This window comes from Coffea arabica, chromosome 11c (genome assembly GCF_036785885.1).
Source record: "Coffea arabica cultivar ET-39 chromosome 11c, Coffea Arabica ET-39 HiFi, whole genome shotgun sequence".
NCBI classification, from domain to species: Eukaryota; Viridiplantae; Streptophyta; class Magnoliopsida; order Gentianales; family Rubiaceae; genus Coffea; species Coffea arabica.
In genome coordinates, this window is record NC_092330.1 from 36,318,594 (window position 1) to 36,340,559 (window position 21,966).

Below are 21,966 nucleotides of genomic sequence, written 5' to 3' on the forward strand. Positions count from 1 at the left end.
TTCACTACTACACAAAAGTTGTATACGAAATATTGTAAGAATTACATTAAAGCTAGACAAAATTCAACACTCCGGATCCCGTTTCAATTCCTGGTTCTTTGCTAATATTATTTTGACAGTCTGATCATAAGGACAACTTATGCCAGAAGTATAAGTAAAACAAATCATTACATTGTGGCTTTAATTGGAATGGCTTTAAGGTGTACTGCCTTCTGCATTGTGATTCCAAGCTTTTCACTCATGTCCACACCTTCTGGCTTCATCCCATCTTCAAGCTTCCAATCAAAGTTATGAATGAGTGACGCCAATATCAGATGAAGCATCCGCTCGGCCAGCGGCATCCCAACACATATTCTCCTGCCTGTGCTAAATGGAAGGAGCTCAAAATGATGGCCTTTGACATCAATTTCACTGTCTAGGAATCTTTCAGGCACAAATGAATCAGGGTTCGACCACACGCTCGAATCTCTACCAATTGCCCAAAGGTTAACAAGTACTACAGCATTTTTGGGTACAATATACTGGTCAATTTCTATGTCGGCCTCGTAGTGGCGACTCATTATGCTGACAGGAGGGTAAAGGCGAAAGGTCTCTTTAACAATTGCCAGCAAGTATGGGAGTGCAGAAATGTCTGATTCTTGAATCAGTTTACGATGTCCAATGACTTCTCTTATCTCAGTTTTAGCCTTTTCCATTTTTTCTGGGTTCCTCAGTAACTCAGCCATTGCCCATTCCACCGTAGAAGTTGTTGTATCAAATGCTGCAATAAATAAATCCTGAAACAAAATATGGTCAGATATCTTGCCTGATTTTAGCTTCCAATCTTAAGGTTTGTAAATTGGATTTGCAGCTCAGTCCACTCTCATACAATTCTGAAATTTTTCATAACGTATTGCGTAATTCAAAGTACATTAACACTGTTCAATTCCGGATTATAGGTAACTCAATATCCACACACACACTTTTGACAAAAAAAAAAAAAAAATTTCCACACACACACACACACAGAGATTGAGCCCCTAGTTCACATAGGCATGAGAGCCTATTTTCCTGTTCATTCGAGTGACGGTGTTAATTAATGCAACAATACACAGCCTCATCTCACGTCTTTTAATCTTTTGACCTTCAAAGGAACTAATAAAATACCATGGATGATATAATATCCACTGCCTGTATTCCGAGAAAAAATAGTAACTGTCTAAATTCTTTATAAAATCCTAATATAAGAGAGAAAACCATAACTATTGAGGGAGTTATGGCTAACAGATCTGCCAATAATTATCACCCTGTGTATCAGTGAAAAGTTTAGGAGTAGATACTCACGAGAAGCAAATGTTTTGCGTCCTCAATGCTCCATTCAGTTTTGCGCAGCTGAGTCAGGTCAAGGAGGACCTCCAACAAGTCATTTCTCCGACGATAAGCAAGGGATTTCTCTCTTTCTTTTAACCGTTGACTAATAATTTCATCGAATATTTGAAGCAATTTTCTGAAGTAAAACTTGATCTGGCGCCTAATACCCTGTGGATCAATCGCACGGAGCACCAGAAAGTAGTCTGAGAGATTAGGTTTGGCTATGATGCCCAACGCAGCGGATATAATTTCTTTCAGGTCTTGAGATGAATTTGACTCGTAATGACCAAAATCAGCAGAGAAGAAAGTGTTGGACACAACATTAACGATTGTTGTGAAGGCGGCTTCACGTATATCAACAGCTTACCCGTTAATGCAAAAGCCATGGACATAATTACAAAGTTGTTGCACCTTTTCTTGACGGAGCCCTTGACTAGCATTGAGTCGCTCCGAGGAGAAAAGTTGTTCTTTGCACAGCTTGCGAAGATTGCGCCATTTGCTATTTGCTGGTAACCAGATAACAGAGAACTTGTGATGATCGAATGCTCGGACTGAATCAGGGACTAGTTTTGAGGTGTAGACATGATCATATTTTTGAAATAATTCTTTGGCTACTTTTGGTGAGGATACAATAATCATTGTTCTGTTCAGTACCTTAATTGACATCAAAGGTCCAAATGTTTTGGAGAGTTTTGATAGTGCTGAATGGAGAATTCCTCTGAGCTGGAACGTGTTTCCAACTATGGGATATTGGTATGGCCCTGGAGGAAGTTTCCTGGACTTGTGGCCGTGATAGCGGCCAAAGAACCGATACAAAATGAGTAGTAGCAGTGCTACTTGTAGCAAAAGGGAAAGGGGTAGCTTCTCCATGTTTATCTCGCAATTTCCTCTCTTCTGCTTTAGCTACATGTCCTCTGTCTGTCTAAAGATTTAATGGCGAGAATGGCTGGAAATCGATTCATTATATTTTCAAATTGTTGTGCACTGTTGAAATTTCGCTATCAATAACCAACTCCATCACCTTGCCAAAGTTCTGTACTGGTTTTTTGCTATTTGGATTTTTAAACATTATGCTCTGTCTCCATGAGGATAAAAAACCAATTAAATATGGTTGAACTATAACCGGAGAAGAAAAAACTACATTGATGCAAACTTATACCGAAGAAAAAAATCGATACCAACTACTATTAGCTTTTTAAATTGCTAGTGAAGTAAATGGTAGCTGGATGCATGATCCAGCAAACTACTATGCGTTTTCTTTTCTTTTCTTTTCTTTTGGTGTGTTTTCCTTAATTTCAATGATTTGGAATCTACTCATGAACAATATAAAATCATCATCAATCAACGTTCAAGCATATTTTCTTCTGATTCAAGAATTAATCAGTGACATAAATTGCATAATATAATTTTGCCCCTCAGAAAATTAGCTTGACAGGACTTGGAAGAAACAATAGCCAAAATGAACATTAGCTTATTGGTTCGATTAATATAAAAGTTCTTGCAAGCGTTCAGGTAATTAATACTTTTGTGAACTAGAAAGAAGTCTTATTACTAGTTTTGGGGGTTGTAATTTGGAAAGAAAGGAGGAGAAGACTAGAGAAAGTTAAGTTTTGCTCGTTTTGAAATTCTAAGAAGAGAAGTAAAGAATGGGGAAGACATAGAGGGATGGTTTGCAGAAAAAAGTAGGCAACCTGATAATTGGCATTGTTTAAACTAATGAAATTGAAAGGAATATTGCTTAAAAGGGGAAATTAGAGACAGTTGCTTATTAACTGATGGATTTAAGCATTAACTTCAATCAAACTATAACTTAACATTAAACGTCCCAAAAGGTTATGAATTATGATTAGAACTTACCATATACCAAATATTGTTTACTTTCAGCATTTTATTTTTATTTTATATTTTACTTTTGGATGTGCTGTATCATGAGTATGGATGCAAACTGCTCATGAGTACTCATGCTTTGGGTCGGTTACAGTTCGACTCGACCAAATCAAGTTATAGAATTCGAGCCAATCATAGAGAAGTTTAGTTCTTTAACTTGCAAGTCAACTTGATTATACATATTTATTTTTTATTTTAATAGTGAAATTATATATATATTTCTAATATTTTTATTATTCATTAAGAAAAATGAACATTTTATTCATTTTTAAAATAAAATAATCATTTTTTTATTTTTAAACTCGAGAAGGTTTGAGTTTGAGTTTGATTAGGCTTGAATTTGAACTAGAATTTGGCATTGGAAGCTCATTGAGCACGAGATCGAATTCAAATTTCATAAAATTGACTTGAGCTTCACCTCAATTAGGTCAAAGTTCAACTTGATTCGGCATGGAAAGAAGCTTAATCCATATGCGCATGGCATTTGGGTTTTGCTGTCAAGACAAAGATGTTTGGCAGGTATAGATTCCTTTGGAGCTTGTTAATCTGATTCCTGTCCAATTTTTTGTTTGATTTTAATCATGCATTTGCTGTCGTACAAGATGCTATAAAGAAGGCAGATATGGAAGAGTCAAAGAAATTATTTAAAAAACAGTTGGGAATATAATATTTAGTCGTTGCAAATATAACATAAGGGTGGGGGAAAAATGTAAGATAAGGTGGGATGGAGTTGTGGCATAATTGAAGAAGCAATAAAAGAAAAGGCAATTATTTTAAGTTTTTAGTGATAACGACTGGATTAGTTCTTGATTCTCTAATTGTGACAACTTGATTTATTTATTTTGCAGATATTCTGCAATCAATAGTAAATAATTTAACCAATGCCACCGTCTTCTTGTATTCTATCATCTTAAATAATGTGATCGGGATTATCATCAGCTAGACAGAATTAAAAAAAAATTAAAAAAAAATTAAAGAAGTATGGGTAAGTAGGGGATAAAAAATTTGGGCTTTTCACAGCTAGATAGCTGTTTGCTCTTAATAGATAAAATATTACGGAGTGGTGGATTAAAGAGCCAAATTTGGGGCTTTAATTGATGTGGGGGGCCATGCAACCGCCAAAGTTGACAATTATCATGGGCGGTAAATTATCCTGAAAATCATATATAATTAGAGGAGAGTGATGGTTCTCTCTCTCGTTCTCTTTGCCTTCTTTATACTTTCAATTTTTTCTCCTAAGAAATCCTAGTGAGAATTTTGTCTCTCCTAATGTTTTATTAGTTTGAATTTTCTTCTCTCTTAAGCTTTTCTAGTGAGAGTTTTGTTTAATTTTTCTCAAATGTAAGAGTTTTTTTTTTTCAGATCTATATGTCGGATCTGAAATTTCTTATATCTTTTCATCGGATCTCATTATTAATTTTGAGTTTGAAATAGTTGAATAGCAAATCTAAGCAAATAGACATATACAAATATCTATGGAGCAGCTCGTGCAATTGGTCAGATTTGATTGTTTGTGATTCACAGTGTAGTCTTTTATATTTTATAACTCCATTAAATCTTATCATTTTTAAGATCAAATATATGTGTGACATGTTTTATGAATTTTTTGCCATTAGTACAGATTGCTTTGTCAAGCAAATCATACCAGCTGATTTTCAACTAGTTTATTAATAATATTGACTTCAGTTTTATTTTTTTTTTCAAAAAAAAGCGCATCTAGGCTTAAAATTCAAGAGGGCAAACTAAATCAGCACTGACCAATTTGAATGAGAACAGCAACATAAAAAGGGAAACTCTTAGCTGCCAGAATCTGCATGGAAAAAGCTGCAAATTAACCAGCATTTTACTAAAAAAAAAAAAATGCTTGTTTAACGTTTAAAGAAACTTAAAACTAGATATTGGCAGACTAAAGAAATTGAAAATTGACTGATTATTTTCCTAAGTTATTGAAGATTGTTTTGGCAAGAGAAATTTGGAAGTATTTCATTAACGTGTTATCTCTTTACAATCCATAAAACCTGCTAGTCAGCCGTGTACATGTTGAAGAAAGCTGCAGCTTCGCCAATTATTCAGTTTGAAGCACATTTATTTAGACGACACCTGCAGATAATGTGTTAGTATATTAGAGACAACCAATAGATTCCTGACAAGTACGACGGTATCAGTTATTAGAACTGCCAAATCTATTATAGAAGTAATTTCTCAGTTTTGAATTCTTTGGAAGGTGGATCTTGACCTTTTTTAATTTTGCTTCGAAACAAATTAATTTAGATGATACTGTTTCTTGGCAGTAATATTTATTTTGACGATCAAATGTATTGTTGATTGTGCTATCTGTAGTTTAGAAATAAAGGTGCGAATGTTTAAGCTAATCAAGTGTAACAACAATGGTGGGAAGAAAGCAAAATTAAACCTACGTTGGCATTTCCATGGAGGACATGTTTGGAGAGGGGAAAGGGAAAGACAGAAGCAAAAATGCTTGATAGGGTATTAATTGTTAGTAATTTTATCGTTAATTCTCCTCTTTATCCTTGCCAAATATTGCTTTAATTGTGACATGTACTAATATTTGGCATCTGGACTCAATTTCAGGAAGTGGAGCAGAAAAGAGAGATTTTCTTACAACAAATACTCCACACGTGGGAAGTTTCTAAAGAAAATACAAGCTAAGTTCCACGGGTGTATTTGTGCTGGAATTGATGATTATAGTGGACTCCTCCGTTTTGATAATTGCAGAGGAATTGATGATTGTGCTGGAATTAATTGGGATGATGTTTTCTTTCATTATCTAACGGGGACCACGTAGAAAGTTTGTCCTTATTGTGGGAGATATACTCATTAGTCATTAGCTAAGATGTTGGCTTTGATGATTGTAGCTTTCCAATTGCTTCCTACGTAGCTTTGATTATTGTGGGAGACTAGTGCTCCAATAAAATAACAAGGCACTAGATTAGTGGGCTCAAGGAGAAAAGACTATGAAAAAGCTATGAAGACTAAAGGCTTGCCTTATATATATCAGACGATAGCTTCATAAGCCATTAGACTAGTTTTTAGTTTGCTCTCCAAGAAGCTCCGTAGGTAGAATAGGTAGTTGATTGGTTTGTTGGATTTTGGGTGTGAAGTTTTCTCCAGAAGTTTGTTTTTTTGTTTCTTCGGTCTCTTTCATTCAACTAGTTTCTTCCATGAAACTAGTTTTATTGCATTAGATTACGGAGAATCAAATTTTCATTTTCAGTTACTAGCAAGAGTTATTTATGTCTTCGAATTCAATTAAATTGCGTGGGAATTTTCTTATGAGGCGTGGCTAATTTTCTCCTCTAGTCAAGGATCAACGCGAAGACGCAGTCCCAAATATCTGTGAGATCTAATTAATTTTACGTGTTCCTTAATTTGTTAATATTTGCATGTTTTCTATTTTAATTTTCATGGGATTATTTTGTTAATTGGATATCAAGGGCCCGATGTGCAATTTGACTTATTAATCTCTTGTCAAATTAATCAATTAAATCCGTAATTGTTTAGTTGGTTAATATTAGTGACAACTAGTATTTTCACATACTAGGAGAACATGCAATCTGATTTAAATAACCCTCGTAGCGTGTTATTAATTTGGGTTAGGCTTTTCTAGTTTTTAATGCAATTAGGAAATTAATTCCTACAGTCGTACCTAGGAGTATTTTCTGGTTAGGGGTAATCAATGGTCGTACCTTGGTTATCAATAAATTAAGGAAAAGCTGGTCGTTAGAGCTTATCGGCGACTATAACTAACCTGTTAATAAAATTAAGTGAACTTTCTTTGCATCAATGATCGGATGAATGGACTGTGTCTGCATAGTTGTATCCTTGGCTAGAATTTATTTATCATTTATTTAATTGCTATTTACAATTGTATTAATTAATTATTTATTTTTGGTTAATTATTTTTAGTTAAATTGTTTAATTATTTATTTTTAGTTTTATCTGATAAAAATCCCCCCGTGTCTCGAATTTAAAAAGAATCAAATTTTTTTTTCCAGTCCCTGTGGATTCGACCCTACTTACTACTATACACAGAAAATTTATTTTTCTTAAGCAGGTATTTATTATTGCACAGGCACGACACCTGTCAATGCTGCAGTTTGGTTCAAGAGAGGACATCCCGACGCGTAGGGTGAATGAGGTAGAAACGTCCTCTATCCAACAGCAGATCTCCGAATTAACATCTTTCGTCAGACAATTAGCTGTGGGAAGTGCCTCGCAAGCCAAAGTGTGTGGGGTGTGCACTGCCGTAGGTCATCCTACGGAAATGTGTCCACTGGTTCAAGAAGAAACTGCAGAACAGGTGAACATGGCTGGCCACGCGCCCGCGCCAAGAAAGCCGTATGATCCATACTCAAACACCTACAATCCTGGTTGGAGGGATCACCCCAACCTTAGCTATGGAGGAAATAGGCAGTCTAACTTTGTGCCAAATAGACAGCAAGGACACCAACAGCAGTACCATCCTCGCCCACCACCACCACCACCCCCTTCAAATTCAAGTCCGTCCATGGAAGAGATGATGAAGCAATTACTTGCTAATCAACAAAAGACGGATTCAGACCTGCAAAGCATGAGAAATCAATTGGGACAGGTGCAATCATTGCAAAATCAAATGAATCAAATGGCTATAACAATCAATCGTTTGGAGTCCCAAGTTCAAGGAAAGTTGCCATCTCAACCTGAGTCAAATCCAAAGAATGTAAGCGCAATGACCTTGAGGAGTGGCAAGGAAGTTCAAGGACCCGAACCGGTGATTCCTAAAGACAAGGACGAGGAACGGATTGAGAAAGAATTGGAAGAGGAGGGCAAAGACAACAAAAATGCAAAGGTACCCTCGAACCCAATTCCTACAGCTAAAACTAATCCACCTCCCTTTCCTAGCAGGTTAGAGAAACCAAAGAAGCAAGACAAGGAAAAAGAGATCTTGGAGATCATTCGCAAGGTGGAGATCAACATACCCCTGCTGGATGCGATTAAACAAGTACCCAGGTACGCAAAATTTTTGAGGGACCTGTGTGCCAACCGCAAGCGATTGAAGGGAGATGAACGAGTTATAGTTGGGGAGAATGTTTCAGCAATTCTACAAAGAAAGCTTCCACCGAAATGCGGAGATCCAGGTATGTTTACTATTCCTTGTAGGATAGGTAATATTTTGATTGGAAATGCCATGTTAGATCTAGGAGCATCGATTAATGTCATGCCGAAATCTATTTATGCTTCTTTGAACTTAGGCCCTTTGAAAGAAACTGGGATAATAATCCAATTAGCTGACAGGACCAATGCATACCCTGACGGGTTGATTGAAGATGTTTTGGTAAAAATTAATGAATTGGTTTTTCCAGCTGATTTTTATGTGCTCGACATGGAGGATGAACACTCCCGTGATCCGTCACCTCTATTGTTAGGTAGACCCTTTTTGAGCACAGCCCGAACCAAAATTGATGTTAATAAGGGTACTTTGTCTATGGAATTTGATGGTGAGATTGTTCACTTTAACATCTTTGAGACCATGAAATATCCATCCGATTCAAATGTTGGCTCTGTTTTCTCGGTAAATGTTATTGACCCTGCTATACAGGAGGTTTTTGAAATTGAAGACAGAGATGAGTTAGAGGTTGTTCTGACCAAGCACTTCGAGTCCGAAACGACATCTGGAGTAGAGTTGAGTGAAGAGCTTAAATGCGTGATTGGATCGTTGCAAACGTTACCAACCACGAAGACAAGGTATGACCTCGCACCCATTTTTATACCTGAACCTCACAAAAGGTTACTTCCATCTGTGGTGCAGGCACCTGTCTTGGAACTGAAACCGCTGCCGAAACACCTGAAGTACGCATACTTGGGTGAAGGGGAGACACTTCCAGTGATCATCTCCGCGGGTTTATCAAAGGTTCAAGAAGAGAAACTACTTCGAGTTCTTAGGGAACATAAGCAGGCAATAAGATGGACCATCGCCAATATCAAGGGAATTAGTCCCGCGGTGTGTATGCACCGAATTCGACTCGAGGAGAATTCTAAACCCGTACGGCAAGCTCAACGGAGATTAAATCCTCTCATGATGGAGGTCGTAAAAAAAGAGATTTTAAAACTGCTGGACGTTGGAATTATATTTGCAATATCAGATAGCCCGTGGGTAAGTCCAGTACAGGTGGTCCCGAAGAAGGCAGGGGTGACGGTAGAATCAAACCAAGAGGGTGAGCTCGTACCAATTCGAAAGCCCACCGGATGGCGACAGTGTATCGATTACCGAAAGCTAAATGCCGTCACGAAAAAGGACCATTTCCCCCTCCCTTTCATTGACCAAATGGTGGAGCGACTAGCATGTCGAGCTTACTATTGTTTCTTGGATGGATTTTCAGGTTATTTTCAAATTGCCATCGCACCCGAGGACCAAGAGAAGACTACTTTCACCTGCCCATTTGGAACATTTGCATACCGAAGGATGCCATTTGGATTGTGTAATGCACCTGCTACCTTCCAAAGATGCATGGTAAGTATCTTTTCAGAATATGTTGAGAAGATTATTGAGGTTTTCATGGACGATTTCAGTGTATATGGTGAAAGTTTTGAAAACTGTCTAGATAACCTGAAATTGATCTTAGTAAGGTGTATAGAAACTAATCTCGTGCTTAATTGGGAAAAATGTCATTTTATGGTTGAACACGGGATAGTTTTGGGTCATGTTGTATCATCTACAGGTATTGAGGTTGATAAGGCAAAAATAGATGTTATATATACTTTACCTTACCCCGCGAGTGTGCGGGAAGTTCGTTCCTTCTTGGGTCACGCAGGTTTCTATAGAAGGTTCATCAAGGACTTCTCGAAAATTGGAGCACCATTGTTCCAACTTTTGCAAAAAGATGTATCCTTCGAATTTGATGAAACATGTAAGGGGGCATTCAATAAGTTAAAGGAGTTATTGACCACCTCACCTATTATCCAACCCCCTGACTGGAACCTCCCATTCGAGATCATGTGTGACGCCAGCGACTATGCAGTGGGTGCGGTATTGGGTCAAAGAGTAGGAAAGGCAGCTCATGCTATCTACTACGCATCTCGAGCCTTGAACGGAGCTCAATTGAACTATTCAACCACCGAAAAGGAGCTTTTAGCAGTTGTTTTTGCCTTAGAAAAATTTCGGTCTTATTTACTTGGTGCTAAAGTTATTATTTTTTCTGATCATGCAGCTTTACGGTATTTATTGACCAAGAAAGAGGCAAAACTGCGATTGATACGGTGGATATTGTTGTTACAAGAGTTCAACCTGGAGATCCGAGATAAGAAAGGGACAGAGAACCTAGTAGCAGATCATTTGAGTCGAGTACAAGTCGTCGAAGAGGACCTCCCATTGAGAGAAGCATTTCCCGAGGAACATTTATTTTCTATTAATTCATCCTTGCCTTGTTATGCAGATATTGTTAATTTTATAGTCACTGACAAATTTCCTACAGGATGGTCTAAGGCAAAGAGAGACAAGTTGAGGAGCGATGCAAAGTTCTACATTTGGGATGATCTTTACCTCTGGAAGCGGGGTGCCGATCAAATCATCCGTAGATGTGTAAGTGAAGTTGAATTTCAATCTATTCTAGCATATTGTCACTCTTTTGCATGTGGAGGTCACTTTGGACCGAAGAGAACGGCTCGTAAGGTGCTAGAGAGTGGATTCTATTGGCCAACTCTATTCAAGGATGCCTACTCATTTTGTAAGTCATGTGATAAGTGTCAAAGAGTGGGTAATATCTCTCGTAGGGATCAAATGACTCAAACCCCAATGATTTTTGTTGAAATTTTTGACGTTTGGGGCATTGATTTTATGGGTCCTTTTCCTTCGTCCTTTGGTTTTTTGTATATATTGCTTGCTGTAGATTATGTTTCGAAGTGGGTAGAAGCAAAGGCCACCCGTACTAATGATTCCAAAGTGGTTGCAGAATTCGTTAAGTCTAATATTTTTGTTCGCTTTGGGATGCCGCGAGCAATTGTAAGTGATCGGGGTACTCATTTTTGCAACAAAACGATCGCTGTAATTTTTAGGAGATACGGTGTCTTGCACAAAGTCTCTACATCCTACCATCCTCAGACAAATGGTCAGGCGGAAGCATCGAACCGAGAGATCAAATCAATTCTAGAAAAGATGGTCCGACCCGATAGGAAGGATTGGAGTGTGAGACTAGAGGATGCACTATGGGCATATAGGACGGCATACAAGACACCTATTGGCATGTCCCCTTACCGATTGGTATTTGGAAAGCCATGTCATCTCCCGGTAGAGTTTGAGCATAGAGCATTTTGGGCGGTCAAACAATGCAATATGGATATCGAGGAGGGCGGAATTCAAAGGAAGTTGCAATTACAAGAGTTGGAAGAAATCCGAAATGAAGCATACGAGGATGCAGTGATCTATAAAGAGAAGAATCGGATCTTTCATGACCAACAGATCTCTAGGAAGATATTCGTCTGCGGGCAAAAAGTTTTACTATACCACTCCAAATTGAAACTATTTCCAGGTAAATTACGTTCTCGTTGGATTGGCCCTTTTGTTGTGACTAATGTCTTTCATTATGGTGCAGTAGAGATCCAAAGTTTGAAAACGGAGAAGAAATTTGTGGTGAATGGTCACCGTCTCAAGCCGTATTATGAAGGATTTTCAATTGAACGGGTGGAGATGATGCAACTGGAAGACCCGATTTGCTTAGTTTAAGCAAATTCTGGACTCCGTCTAGCCAAAGACGTTAAAGAAATGCGCTTTTGGGAGGCAACCCAATTTTTGATTTTGTTGGTTTTTGTTGTTCAATTCGTTAAATATGTCGTTTCTCATCTGGGTATTGCTTAAATTTGATATTTTCTCTACTATGATCAGGATAGGTGATCATGGCGTGCCCGCACGGAGAGGGCACGCATTAATCTTACAAGTTCCAACTTCAAGGTCAGAGAATGTTTTCTAATCTTGGCATGCCCATGCCATGTTTAACGAACTAAAAAAAAAAAAATTCAAAATGCTGTTATTTTCCTTCTTAACATTCGTTTTAGTTTTTCAGCAATTCAATTCTGAAAAAAAAAAAAAAAACTGTAAGATCAAAAACTATTTTTTTTCCCTTTCTTTTTCTCTTTTCTTTCTTTTCTTTTTCTTTCTTTCTTTCTTCTTCTTTTCTTTCTTCTCTTCCCGCTGTCCCTTTCTTTTTCTTTCTTCTTCGGCTGCGAACCTCACCCCACCGCCGCCCACCGCCGCCCACCCCAGCTCTTCTCGCCGCTGCCTCGGCTCTCCTCGCCAAGGGTGAACACCAGCTCATCTGACCTCCTTCACCCTTGCCATAGCCACCGCCTCCAAGATCCGCCTGAAGCCCCGAAAGCCGCGCACCACCAGATCCAGCTGCCGCAAACTCTTCTCTCTCACAGCCACCACCTTCATCGCACCACTGGCTTCGTATGCACGCGCCTGCCTGAATCTCTTTCTATTATTTTTTTTTATTTTCTTATTTTATTATTGCAGTATGTTTTTATTATTTTTATTACAGTACGTTTTTGAAAATTCTGCGTGTTTGGACTACCTGACATTTCTATTCATCCTTAGTTGGATACTTCTGTGTTACTTTGCTTGTTTCTTTTTACTTTGCTTGATTTTTATTTATTTAGTACAATTTGGAAAGAATGGTGAAACCACGATCCCGACCCTTTGACCTCCGCTCCGTCTCCTCCAACTACAGGTGCTAATAGCTGGCACCAGCTTCAGGGGAGTTTCGTTGTCCTTCTTCTTATTTTTACTGTTTCATTATCACATTGAGGGCAATGTGTGATTTAAGTGTGGGGGGGGATTTGGGTTTAGTTTTGATTGGTGTTTCTTTAATTTGCTACCTTTCTTACTAGTGTTTTGATGAATAAATATGGCAATTCATTCGTTTATTGCTGGTTGTGATTTATCCTATGAATTTTGTTTAGATGGCAAGTAAGCGCATGTTATCTTGGTGAATATCATGAGTTTAATGACTTGGTGCAAATTGTGGTTAACTTGTTTAGGCAATATAAATATTTTACTAGCAATTGTTGTGTGGATTGGGCAATTGTTGATCTTAGTTCTCCATATTAGGAGATGACGTGAGCCATGATCTTTAATTATCTGGTATTCTGATACTTTAATTATGATTAATAAAAGACTCTACTCCGCTAGTGCCGTCACCCAGTAACCGGGAGTCTTCACCACAAGTGTCGACTTTCGCGTCAAAAAGTGGCGATATCTATGAGTAGTTAGTCCTGAAACTGTGAAAAGTTGAGTAACTGGGCTCTTTCATCTAAAAATGTCAGAGTTCACGTCAAAAGACTTGAATAGCTTGGGACTGAGCATTTATTGAAAAAATATATATATATATATATATATATAAAAAAGAGAGAGAGAAGAAAATAATAAGTAAGCTTATGATCATGTTGACCCGCCGATCCTTGTTTTTCAATGTTGAGATTTTGATTTTTCAGTTGACCCAATTGCTAACTTTTGCTAGTTTAATATTTTGATTTCTTAGACGAGTTAGCTATGAATTGGACGAGTCTACGATTTCAGGAGCTAACCGGGAGAAATATGTCCTGACACTTAGCTACTAAAACTTGATTTTGGGATAAGCGCAGCTTGGCAGTAAATGAAATGAGAGTTAGCCATTGTTGTCTATTGTGTTGTTCCCATGCTTGAGGGCAAGCATGATTTAAGTGTGGGGGAAATTGATAGGGTATTAATTGTTAGTAATTTTATCGTTAATTCTCCTCTTTATCCTTGCCAAATATTGCTTTAATTGTGACATGTACTAATATTTGGCATCTGGACTCAATTTTAGGAAGTGGAGCAGAAAAGAGAGATTTTCTTACAACAAATACTCCACACGTGGGAAGTTTCTAAAGAAAATACAAGCTAAGTTCCACGGGTGTATTTGTGCTGGAATTGATGATTATAGTGGACTCCTCCGTTTTGATAATTGCAGAGGAATTGATGATTGTGCTGGAATTAATTGGGATGATGTTTTCTTTCATTATCTAACGGGGACCACGTAGAAAGTTTGTCCTTATTGTGGGAGATATACTCATTAGTCATTAGCTAAGATGTTGGCTTTGATGATTGTAGCTTTCCAATTGCTTCCTACGTAGCTTTGATTATTGTGGGAGACTAGTGCTCCAATAAAATAACAAGGCACTAGATTAGTGGGCTCAAGGAGAAAAGACTATGAAAAAGCTATGAAGACTAAAGGCTTGCCTTATATATATCAGACGATAGCTTCATAAGCCATTAGACTAGTTTTTAGTTTGCTCTCCAAGAAGCTCTGTAGGTAGAATAGGTAGTTGATTGGTTTGTTGGATTTTGGGTGTGAAGTTTTCTCCAGAAGTTTGTTTTTTTGTTTCTTCGGTCTCTTTCATTCAACTAGTTTCTTCCATGAAACTAGTTTTATTGCATTAGATTACGGAGAATCAAATTTTCATTTTCAGTTACTAGCAAGAGTTATTTATGTCTTCGAATTCAATTAAATTGCGTGGGAATTTTCTTATGAAGCGTGGCTAATTTTCTCCTCTAGTCAAGGATCAACGCGAAGACGCAGTCCCAAATATCTGTGAGATCTAATTAATTTTACGTGTTCCTTAATTTGTTAATATTTGCATGTTTTCTATTTTAATTTCCATGGGATTATTTTGTTAATTGGATATCAAGGGCCCGATGTGCAATTTGACTTATTAATCTCTTGTCAAATTAATCAATTAAATCCGTAATTGTTTAGTTGGTTAATATTAGTGACAACTAGTATTTTCACATACTAGGAGAACATGCAATCTGATTTAAATAACCCTCGTAGCGTGTTATTAATTTGGGTTAGGCTTTTCTAGTTTTTAATGCAATTAGGAAATTAATTCCTACGGTCGTACCTAGGAGTATTTTCTGGTTAGGGGTAATCAATGGTCGTACCTTGGTTATCAATAAATTAAGGAAAAACTGGTCGTTAGAGCTTATCGGCGACTATAACTAACCTGTTAATAAAATTAAGTGAACCTTCTTTGCATCAATGATCGGATGAATGGACTGTGTCTGCATAGTTGTATCCTTGGCTAGAATTTATTTATCATTTATTTAATTGCTATTTACAATTGTATTAATTAATTATTTATTTTTGGTTAATTATTTTTAGTTAAATTGTTTAATTATTTATTTTTAGTTTTATCTGATAAAAATCCCCCGTGTCTCGAATTTAAAAAGAATCAAATTTTTTTTTCCAGTTCCTGTGGATTCGACCCTGCTTACTACTATACACAGAAAATTTATTTTTCTTAAGCAGGTATTTATTATTGCACAGGCACGACACCTGTCAATGCTGCAAGCTAAAGAGGAAAGTCGCTATGCTGAAGAGTTTGATTTCTTTGAGCAGGGTAAAACACCATTTTAATGTTTTCTGATTGAATTTTTAAATAATGACCACAAATTGATATTAGAGGGATGCAAAGAAGATAATTGATAATTAGGGAAGAGTCCCACAGTATCTGGAGCACAGCAAAATAACTATAAATACAAATCTTTTCCTACTATTTCTTGGATTTCGTTATCTCTCTTTTGAATTAGTAATTTTGATCTTTTCATTTCTCAATTTTGTGTTAATGAATTGAATAAGAGTAAATTAAAGCTAATGAAATTTAGAAAGAGGTGGGGATAAATCCACATCTTCACAATTTAAATCCACACTTTTATAACCAAGTTGACCAAAGAGCCCATAGCATTTATGGGGCTTGGTAGAAACTTTTTCAATAAAAAATTAATCTTTTTTTGGTGAAAATTGATGGTGCTAATTTGGATTTAAAATGTACATCATTATGATTCGTCTTAAAATTTTTGACATTTTTTTTATTCACTTTGATGGCATTTACTTTTTCCTCTTATTTGGTGGAGAGAATGTTTTTATCTCTTTTTATCACTTAAGAGGAGATGAGAGATTTTTTAAAATCGTGCTAAGAAAATATTTTTACCTTTTTGGCATGTTGCACTTCAAAGTTGATTGAAGCATAATTTTAAAAAACACTGGCACATCAATAATTAAGATGATGGTATCAAACAATTTCAATTAATTAAAATTTGTGGTTGATTTTTTAAACATCTCTATCCAAGAAAATAATAGAGAAAGTCATACAAGTCCGATCATTTCTTTAAGGGACATTTCAATGGAAACTGGTCTCTCCGGTTGACTTTTGTCTGATTGAGTTCAGTTGATTAATTATTATAATATTTGGTGTAAATCCATCCAAGTTTGGTGTAAATCCTCAATTTTATTCCAACTCAACTATATGAACTAACAAATTTCACAACAACACAAAAGTTGGACAACACCAAATATTGTAAGAATTACATTAAAGCTAAACGAAATACAACGCCCCGGATCCCATTTCAATTCCAGGTTCTTGGCTAATATTATTTTGACAGTCTGACCATGAAAAGGACATATAAGTAAAACAAATCATCACATTGTGGCTCTAATTGGAATGGCTTTAAGGGGTACTGCCTTCTGCATTGTGATTCCAAGCTTTTCACGCATGTCAATATCTTCTGGTTTCATCCCTTCTTCAAGCTTCCAATCAAAGTTATGAATGAGTGAAGCCAATATTAGATGAATCATGCGTTCAGCCAGTGGCATCCCAACACATATTCTCCTGCCTGTACTAAATGGAAGGAGCTCAAAATGATGGCCTTTGACATCGATTTCACTGTCTAGGAATCTTTCAGGCACAAATGAATCAGGATTCGACCACACACTCGAATCTCTACCAATAGCCCAAAGCTTAACAAGTACTAGAGTATTTTTGGGTACAATATACTGGTCAATTTCTATATCGGCCTCATAGTAGCGACTCATTGTGCTGGCAGGAGGGTAAAGGCGAAGGGCCTCTTTAACAATTGCCCGCAAGTAAGGGAGTGCAGAAATGTCTGAATCTTGAATCAGTTTACGATGTCCAATGATTTCTCTTATCTCAGTTTTAGCCTTTTCCATTTTGTCTGGGTTCCTCAATAACTCAGCCATTGCCCATTCCATCGTAGAAGATATTGTATCAAATGCTGCTTGAAATAAATCCTGAAACAGAATATGGTCAAATATCTTCCCAGAGTTTCTGATTTTAGCTTCCAATTTTTCTTTAGGTTTGCAATTCTTTATAAAATCTGAATAAAAGATAAAAAAACAATAACTATTGAGGGAATTATGGCTAATAGATCTGGCAATAATTATGTGTCATGCATCCAATGTTGAAAATATATACATTGTCATTGTATAAAAGATCAATCATTTATCATTTTCAACAAATGTATCAGTGAAAAGCTTAAGAGTAGATACTCACGAGAAACAAATGTTTTGCGTCCTTAATGCTCCATTCAGTTTTGTGCTGCTGAATCAGGTCAAGGAGGACCTCTAGCAAGTCGTTTCTCCGACAATAAGCAACGGATTTCTCCCTTTCTTGTAACCGCTGCCTAATAATTTCATCAAACATTTGAAGCAATTTTCCAAAGTAAAACTTGGTCTGGCGCCTAATACCCTGTGGATCAATCGCTCGGAGCACGGGAAAGAAGTCTGAGAGATTAAGTTTGGCTAGGGTGTCCAACACACCCAATATATTTTCTTTCAGTTCTTGAGACGAATTTGACTCGTAACAACCAAAGTCAACAGAGAAGAAAGTGCTGGACACAATATTAACCATTGTTGTGAAGGTAGCTTCACCTATATCAATAGCTTCCCCGTTAATGCAACAGCCATGGACATAATTACAAAGTTGTTGCACCTTTTCTTGACGGAGCCCTTGACTAGCATTGAGTCGTTCTGAGGAGAAAAGTTGCTCTTTGCACAGTTTGCGATGATTGCGCCATTTGCTATTTATTGGTAGCCAGACAACAGAGAACTTGTGATGATCGAATGCTCGGGCTGAATCAAGGACTAGTCTTGAGGTGTAGAGATGATCATATTTTTGAAGTAATTCTTTGGCTACTTTTGGGGAGGATACAATAATCATAGTTCTGTTCAGTACCTTAATTGACATCAAAGGTCCGTATGTTTTGGAGAGTTTTGCTAGTGTTGAATGCATGATTCCACTGAGCTGGAACATGTTTCCAACTATGGGATATTGGTATGGCCCTGGTGGAAGTTTACTGGACTTGTGGCCGCAATAGCGGCCGAAGATCCGATACAAAATGAAAAGTAGCAGTGCTACTTGTAGCAAAAGGGAAAGGGATGGCTTCTCCATCTTTATCTCTCTTTTTCCACTCTTCTTCTTTAGCTACATGTCCTCTGTCTGTCTAGAGATTTAATGGTGAGAATGGCTGGAAATTGATTCATTATATTTTCAAATTATTGTGCACTGTTGAAATTTCGCTATCCATCACGCTGCCAAAGTTCATCGCTATTTGGATTTGTAAACATTATGCTATGTCTTCATGAGGACAAAATGCCAATTAAATATGGTTGAATTATAACTAAAAAAAAAAAAGGATAACTACTTCCATGCAAACTTAAAAAAAAAAGGTTACTACTATTAGGAATATGCTTTTGCTTTTCTTTTGTTGTATTTTCCTTAACTTCAATGATTAGGAATCTGCTCATGAGCAATATAAAATCGTCGTCAATCAACATTCAAGCTTATTTTCTTCTGATTGAAGAATAAATCAGTGACATAATTTTTTTTTGTCAAAAAAGTGACATAATTGCATAAGATAAATTTGCCTCTCGGAAAATTAGCATGCCAGAACTTGGGAAACAATAGCCAACGTTAACTTTTTTGTTCGATTAACATAAAAATTCTTGCAAGCGTTCAGGTAATACTTTCGTGAACTACAAAGAAGTCTTAGGCCTTGTTTGGAGGTTATAATTTGCAGAGAAAAGAGGAGAAGACTAAAGAAATTTAAGTTTTCCTCATATTGAAATTCTCAGAAGAGTAGTAAATAATTGGGAAGACACTGGGGGATACATTGAATAAAAGGTAGACTAACTTAAGGTTCATTATCTGATAGGTCGCAATTTATTCATTTATTTTATTATTAATTCCTCCCATTACCTGACTTGATGTGGGTTTATTTGCTGGATTCTACTCATTTTTAGTATTTTGCAATTATTTCAGAGAGTAGAACGAAAATACGATAACAAGGGCCAAGTTTGATAGAAAAGATGTCCAAGCCACAGAGCTTATTCCAGGGATATTTTTGGCAAAGAGGATATGATGCCCATTTTGGTAATTTCCGCAAAAAAGGACGGACGGAGGGATTCTTCCTCCTGCTGGTGAGCCGCCGCAATAAGAAGGGAGAGCTCTTTGGGGGGGCTGAATTTTTAGCAGAGAATTGTTAGCTTTTGAGCTTGGAGCCTTGGACTTTTCTTTTTGACTTTTCTTAGTTTCTTTGAATCCTGCGCATGGCAGGAACAAGGAAGAATTATTTCCTTTGACTTTTCCTTTAGCTTATTGTAGCTTCTGGCTCCACGCATGTGGGGAGCAAAAATTGATAGCCTGCTTTCTTTGACTTTTCTTTCTGGCATCTTGTGAATGACTTTGCACTACGAATGCTAGCAACAACTACAAAGCTTCAATTGTTACCGCGCTTTTCATTTGTTCTCCAATTGTTCGACGAATTGCAACTCCCCGAAACGCAGGCAATGGCCGCTGCTCTCTCTACAATTTTCCGCGGGCTTAGTTCACCCAATATGAGCTAATCCCCTCATTCTAGTCAAGAAACGACGGATGCTTTGGATCACCTGAAAATTGTGAGATCGATTTAATTTAATCTTTCCCTCTTATTTATTGGTATTCGTGTATTCCCTGATTACTATGCTTATGGTTATTTAATTAATTGATTGTCTTGGATCCGGATGATTAGTTGATTGGGTAATCTATTGTTAATTGGGGTATTAAATCCGTAATTGTTTAATTACCTCAAAATAGTGACACCTGGCACGATTAGATTCGTGTCAGGGGAATACACGGGCTAATCTAAAATAACCCTGGTAGTGCGTTATTTGGTTAGAATAGGGCTCCTCTAATACGTAAGGCAATTGGGGAATTAAATTCTACGGGCGTACTTAGGATTATTCCTCAATTAGAGCAGTGATTAACGGGCGTACCTTGATCACCGACACAGTAAGGAGGGGTTGACTGCCATCGTTTGTTTGGTAGTTATAACCTATTTATTGGTAGATAAGTGGGATTGCTTTGCATCAATGATCAATTAGGTGAACCATTGCTGAAGTTATTTCTTGGCTAGATCTTTAGTTAACATTTCCTTGGTTGGAGCGGATTGCCATTTGACTTTTAATTGCCTACTTTATTTTATTTTATTTTTGATTGTTTCCTTGTTTTAATTAATTTAGGCCTTTAATTATTGTTATCCTGAGTTCAGTAAATTGTGGTTTAATTCCTAATTAATTATTTATTTTTACTTTCTCATTTGAATTTATTTAATTATCGTCGTTCCTACAAAATCACCCCCTGTGTTACTTTGGATTTCTTAAGAAACAAATATACCCAGTCTCTGTGGATACGACCCTACTTGCCCTGTCTACAAATTCCTAATCATTTGTGAAAAGGAATAACCATTCCATTCGGGTATATCGGATCAAGCAAACTCTTCGGGAACAGGGTGAATCAAGTAACCCATTGCACACCTAGAGTCCCTGCTCCAGTACTTGGAATTGGGTTTTGGTCATTTTAACTGGCAATTAAGTTTAATTTTATTATTGCACAGGCTGACGACCTGTCAATTTTTGGCGCCGTTGCCGGGGACTGGCGTTATTATTTGTTTCTTTTTAAATTCAATTTTGTCCTAATTTTCTGGTTTTCTTCTAGTGTATGCCTCGATCTTGTCGCACAGGTGATTTGGTTTTTGATCCTGAGGTAGAGAAGACCGCGCGTAGAACGAGAAAGGAAACCAGACAGCTTAGAGAAGAGCACTCTAGTGCTACATCTCAAAGACCTGAGTCAGAAATTGAACCAACAGATTCGTTTGGTAACACTTCGAGTGACTCTGACCAGGAGGAGTTCACCATGGCTAATGCACAAACATTAAGTGAGTTGGCTGCTCCTGATTTAACTCAGCAGCCGTTATGCATTACTTTCCCCGCTTTAAATGACAACATTCCATTTGAACTAAAATCTGGTCTGATTCAACTTTTACCCTTTTTTCATGTTTTACCAGGTGAGAAGCCGTATAAGCATCTGCAGGAGTTTGATGTCGTTTGCAATAGTATGAAACCCCCGAGAATCACAGAAGAGCAGATAAAAATGAGGGCATTCCCCTTCTCCTTGAAAGATTCTGCGAAGGACTGGCTGTACTACCTGTCACCAGGTAGCATTATCACGTGGGACCAATTGAAGAAAAAATTTCTGGATAAATACTTTCCAGCGTCCAGGGCTGCGAGTCTAAGGAAAGAAATTTGTGGGATCAAACAGCATCCCGGGGAGTCACTTTACGAGTATTGGGAACGGTACAAGAGCTTATTGCGCAGGTGCCCCCATCACCAAATAAGTGAGCAGTTGATCATACAATATTTCTATGAGGGGCTCATTTTTAGAGACAGGAGCATCATTGATGCTGCAAGTGGAGGGGCACTGGTGAATAAAACCCCTCAGGAAGCACGGGAGTTAATAGAGGGGATGTCAGAGAATTCACAGCAATTCAGTACAAGAGAGGATGTCCCAATACGTAGGGTGAATGAGATAGAGACACCTTCTGTG

The 21,966-nt window shown here is 37.3% G+C and overlaps 2 protein-coding genes across 2 annotated transcripts; both read right to left on the reverse strand.

Moving 5' to 3' along the window:
- Nucleotides 1–13: 13 nt before the first annotated feature.
- Nucleotides 14–2,261, reverse strand: LOC113716120 (cytochrome P450 76T24-like). The gene is made up of 2 exons (XM_072071363.1): nt 1,324–2,261; nt 14–776 (listed from the first exon to the last, which is right to left on the reverse strand). Exon 2 carries the CDS (start codon nt 723–725, stop codon nt 168–170), a length of 558 nt encoding a protein of 185 aa, XP_071927464.1. The 5' UTR covers nt 726–776; nt 1,324–2,261; the 3' UTR covers nt 14–167.
- Nucleotides 2,262–16,658: 14,397 nt separating this feature from the next.
- LOC140016396 (cytochrome P450 76T24-like) lies at nt 16,659–18,418 on the reverse strand. The gene is made up of 2 exons (XM_072069900.1): nt 17,599–18,418; nt 16,659–17,336 (listed from the first exon to the last, which is right to left on the reverse strand). The coding sequence occupies exons 1-2, from the start codon at nt 18,355–18,357 to the stop codon at nt 16,728–16,730; spliced, it is 1,368 nt and encodes a 455-aa protein (XP_071926001.1). The 5' UTR covers nt 18,358–18,418; the 3' UTR covers nt 16,659–16,727.
- Between the last annotated feature and the right edge of the window lie 3,548 nt (nt 18,419–21,966).